Consider the following 3,627-nt stretch of genomic DNA (forward strand, 5'->3'; position numbering starts at 1 on the left):
CATCAATAATATCACGTACGTCCTATGAAATTATTTTCTTTAAACATTCCATATTCGAATTACATTTGCTCGATTTATCTAGTCTCAGAATAGATACACCTACTAAAGAGGATAAAATGTTTCTTACCAAGAAGTTCTTCACTCAAAGAGCTCAGATACAATAAGAGTAGTAAAAAGAAGGAAGTGATTATGCATTACACATGACACTCTTTCAAAATTTATACTTGATGGATTCAGAACAGACAGTTGCCTTCACGTGGATTATCTTGTCGACTACCTTATTTTGGTCACTTCTTAATAAACCAAATAATGCAAGAGGTATACTTTTTTGGAAATAACCTAATCCTATGTTAAAATTTGCAAGCCTCCATCCAAGAGAAAAACATAAGAAAAGTTGAACACCATATTCAAGCTTGTTGCAACTAGTATAATACTGCCAATACGTATAAATATTCACTCATATACAATGACAAAAAAGAGAAAAGAAAGATAACAGAAACCATCTGAGCCTATCTAATCCTACCTACACACCTACAAGCTTCAAGCTTGGTTTCTGAATATCTCCTTTATAACACACTTATAGTATAATTTTCTCACCCTTAATTTCTACCCCTTTAATATTTACGTATTTACCAATAATAATTTTGTAGTACTATACTTGATTTTGCAAGTCTTTTGAGCTAATAAAAGTCCCATGAAATCCATATGGAACTCTAGATGGAAGCTTAACAGTAGCTTCCAATTCTAGAGTCACAGCATTCACAATTTGTAGTTCTGATTTCCATGTCTTCTCGTCATGGCAAAATGCAAGAATAAAACCGTCATCTTCGTTCTCCGAATTTATATTTCTTGGTAAAAATAATGGCTCACCTCCATATCTTTCATCTCCATACATATATTTCTGAACTTTTCCTGTAGATAGGTCTACTTTTGCAAATCCTGATACTTTTGGCCATGGCTCTGCAATTGCAAGATAAGCATATTGTGTTTTTTGGCCAAGTTTGTTCTTATTAACCATTCCAGCTTCCAAATTAACTTGTTCTGACGATGAAATTATAGCGCGTTTTGTCGATTCGCCTGTCTTCAAATTGAGCCTTATTTCGGACAAAACACTCTGTAAATTCTCATTACATTCGTTAAAAATTGAGTCTGGTGGTGTCATGCATGAGCCAATGACAACTACTTCATCTGTCTCTGGCTCTTCCCAAGCATTCCATAAATGAAAACAGAATGTTTCGGGTGATTCTACCCAAATAATATTCGTCGAATCTTTAGCATTTTTGGGTAGAATCCCGAACCTGGATTTCTTGTTTTTGTCATAAATTACTGGTGAACCACCTTTGATCATCTCTTGAAGCTTGAACACAACTTGCTGATCGGGAATTACGACATAATTCTCGGTAATAGCAAAATCATGCATCATGGTGGGCACGTCGAGTGGAATTTCGACGTCAGGTGATTTCTTCCCATCTATCGAAAACTTGAAGTACTTCAAGTAAGGCTTCTTAACTACGTCGTAGCTCAAAGCGAAAAGCTCACCGGAAACAGGATCAATTTTCGGGTGAGCAATCATTGTGCTTTTTAATTGCTCGTCAAAATCGTACCTTCCAACAGTTTGAAGGTCACCAGAAGACGAGATTTGAACTTGATACGGGACATCATCTTCTGACATGGCTAAAAGTTTGTTGTTAAAGTAAACCAATCCGGCATTAGCCACTCCCATGCCGTGGCTATGATCCACGAGCCCGAATAGTCCACGAGCGTAGAAGAGCAATAGCCGCGCAATTCCAGAATGGCCGTGAAGTTCTCCAATGGCTTTTGGAAAAACAGGACGACCCAATTCGCGTTCTTGGACTAATCTTTGCGTTTCAGTGAAACGACAAGAATAGCTCACTGAGCTATTATCAATGGTGACGGCATGAATCATCCCGTCACCATCAAAAAGGTGGTGACCCGCTACTGGTTGAAAGAGCGGGTTAGCACCGTTACGGACATAAACGCCGTTAATGCAATGGGGAATTGTCCCTGTAACGGGAAGATTATGACGGACGGGCTGTTCCGGCACCGGGGCGAAGTTGCCGGCGATTTGTACACGTGGATCAGCTGTTTTAGGAAGTGGGTTTTGGAGTTCGCGTGAGACTAACGCGCTCTCGACAATATTTAAAGCTTTTGCTGCTGCTCTCTGGAAAAGATTCAAGTCAGGAGTTTGAGGCTGAGAGTGTAAATGTTTGTTGGGAATTGTTTGATTTTGTTTTTTCTGTTTAGGGAAAGTGAGTACAGCAGGGGACTGTAAAGCAGAGTGGATGTTAGTTTTTCTAATTGTGAGATTTTTCTTAGAGATGGATTTTGAAGGGAGGGAAAAATCAACATGAGAAGAAGAATAAGAAGTTGATGGTGAAAAGGGATGAGAATTTTGGGTTGTAGCCCAAGTAGTGTAATTTGCAGATGTAGAAGTCATTTTGTTGTTCTTTTGAAGAGGGGAGAGAAGAGAAGAAAGAGAGGATTGTGGGAGAAGAGAGAGGGAAAGAAAGGTTTAAATAGAAGTGTATTTGAGAAAAAGAGGGGAGTGTGTATGGTAAAGAGGAGAATGGAGGTCCACCTTAGACATCTAAGGGAAGAGCACGTGGTGGATTTTGTGAGAAAGTCACTTGGGAGCAACATAAGGGGTAGGACTAGGGGTAGGGGTAGGGGTAGGGGTAGAGAGAGGAGGAAAAAGTTTGGTATTCACATTGGGTCCGACTAAATTCGGATTCGTATCGGGAAGTTCCATGTTGGAGGTAAAGCGCTTCCTAACAAAGGCGATTTCATATTTAGTAACTCAACCTGAGACCTCCGCTTAAGGTTGTAAGAGTACTTACGACTCCACCACATTATTGGTTAGAGGAAAAAGTTGGAGGAGAGTATCGGATATGAAAAATAATGAAAGAAAAACTAAAAACATATTCGTTTGTTGGTGAATATGTGGGAAGGTCACTTGGGATCAACATATGCATAACCGCGTAAGATATAGTTAGGAGAAAGAAAGTGGGGGTAAGAGGGTGGAAATGTTGTATTTGAAATGAAATACCAATAAAAAGATTAAAAGTAATACAACAACAACAGTTCACTCAATGCAGTTTCACAAGTGAGGTTAGGGGAGGATAGTAAGTAAAAATCTTACATTAACCTTATGCTGGTAAAGAGATTATTTTCGATAGATGAATCCTCGGCTCCAAGCAAACATGCTAAATCACAACAGTATAGAAAAGCAATATAGTAACGTGAAATCACAAAAAGATTAGAAGTATTAATAGTTTCATAATTTAAAATATGTAAAATATTTACATTTAAGAAATTCTTTTAATCTTCAAAATATAATACTTTATTGTCATATAAAATAAGATAAATAGTAGTACTAGTATGTAACTTTTTCAGCAACAAAAGTATCAAAAAGTTATTGAGTTTTTTGGTTCCAAGAACTAACTTATTTGAATTGTTTGGTTTCAAAGTTTTAGCATCAACTTTGGAAGTTGTTTTTAATTTCTGATTACAAAAGTTGGAAATCAGTCTTATTGGAGGAGATGCATGAATTAAAGACCAATAAGAGATGGAAAATTAAAGTCAGAGGGTAAAATAACTCAGTCAAAA

General features: G+C 37.4%; 1 protein-coding gene across 1 annotated transcript; it reads right to left on the reverse strand.

Moving 5' to 3' along the window:
• Nucleotides 1-385: 385 nt before the first annotated feature.
• On the reverse strand, nucleotides 386-2,618 carry LOC109206102 (9-cis-epoxycarotenoid dioxygenase NCED3, chloroplastic-like). Its single transcript, XM_019368873.1, has one exon. It carries the CDS (start codon nucleotides 2,456-2,458, stop codon nucleotides 653-655), a length of 1,806 nt encoding a protein of 601 aa, XP_019224418.1. The 5' UTR covers nucleotides 2,459-2,618; the 3' UTR covers nucleotides 386-652.
• Nucleotides 2,619-3,627: the final 1,009 nt, after the last annotated feature.

The sequence above is a fragment of the Nicotiana attenuata genome, unplaced genomic scaffold, assembly GCF_001879085.1.
Source record: "Nicotiana attenuata strain UT unplaced genomic scaffold, NIATTr2, whole genome shotgun sequence".
Classification (NCBI taxonomy): domain Eukaryota; kingdom Viridiplantae; phylum Streptophyta; class Magnoliopsida; order Solanales; family Solanaceae; genus Nicotiana; species Nicotiana attenuata.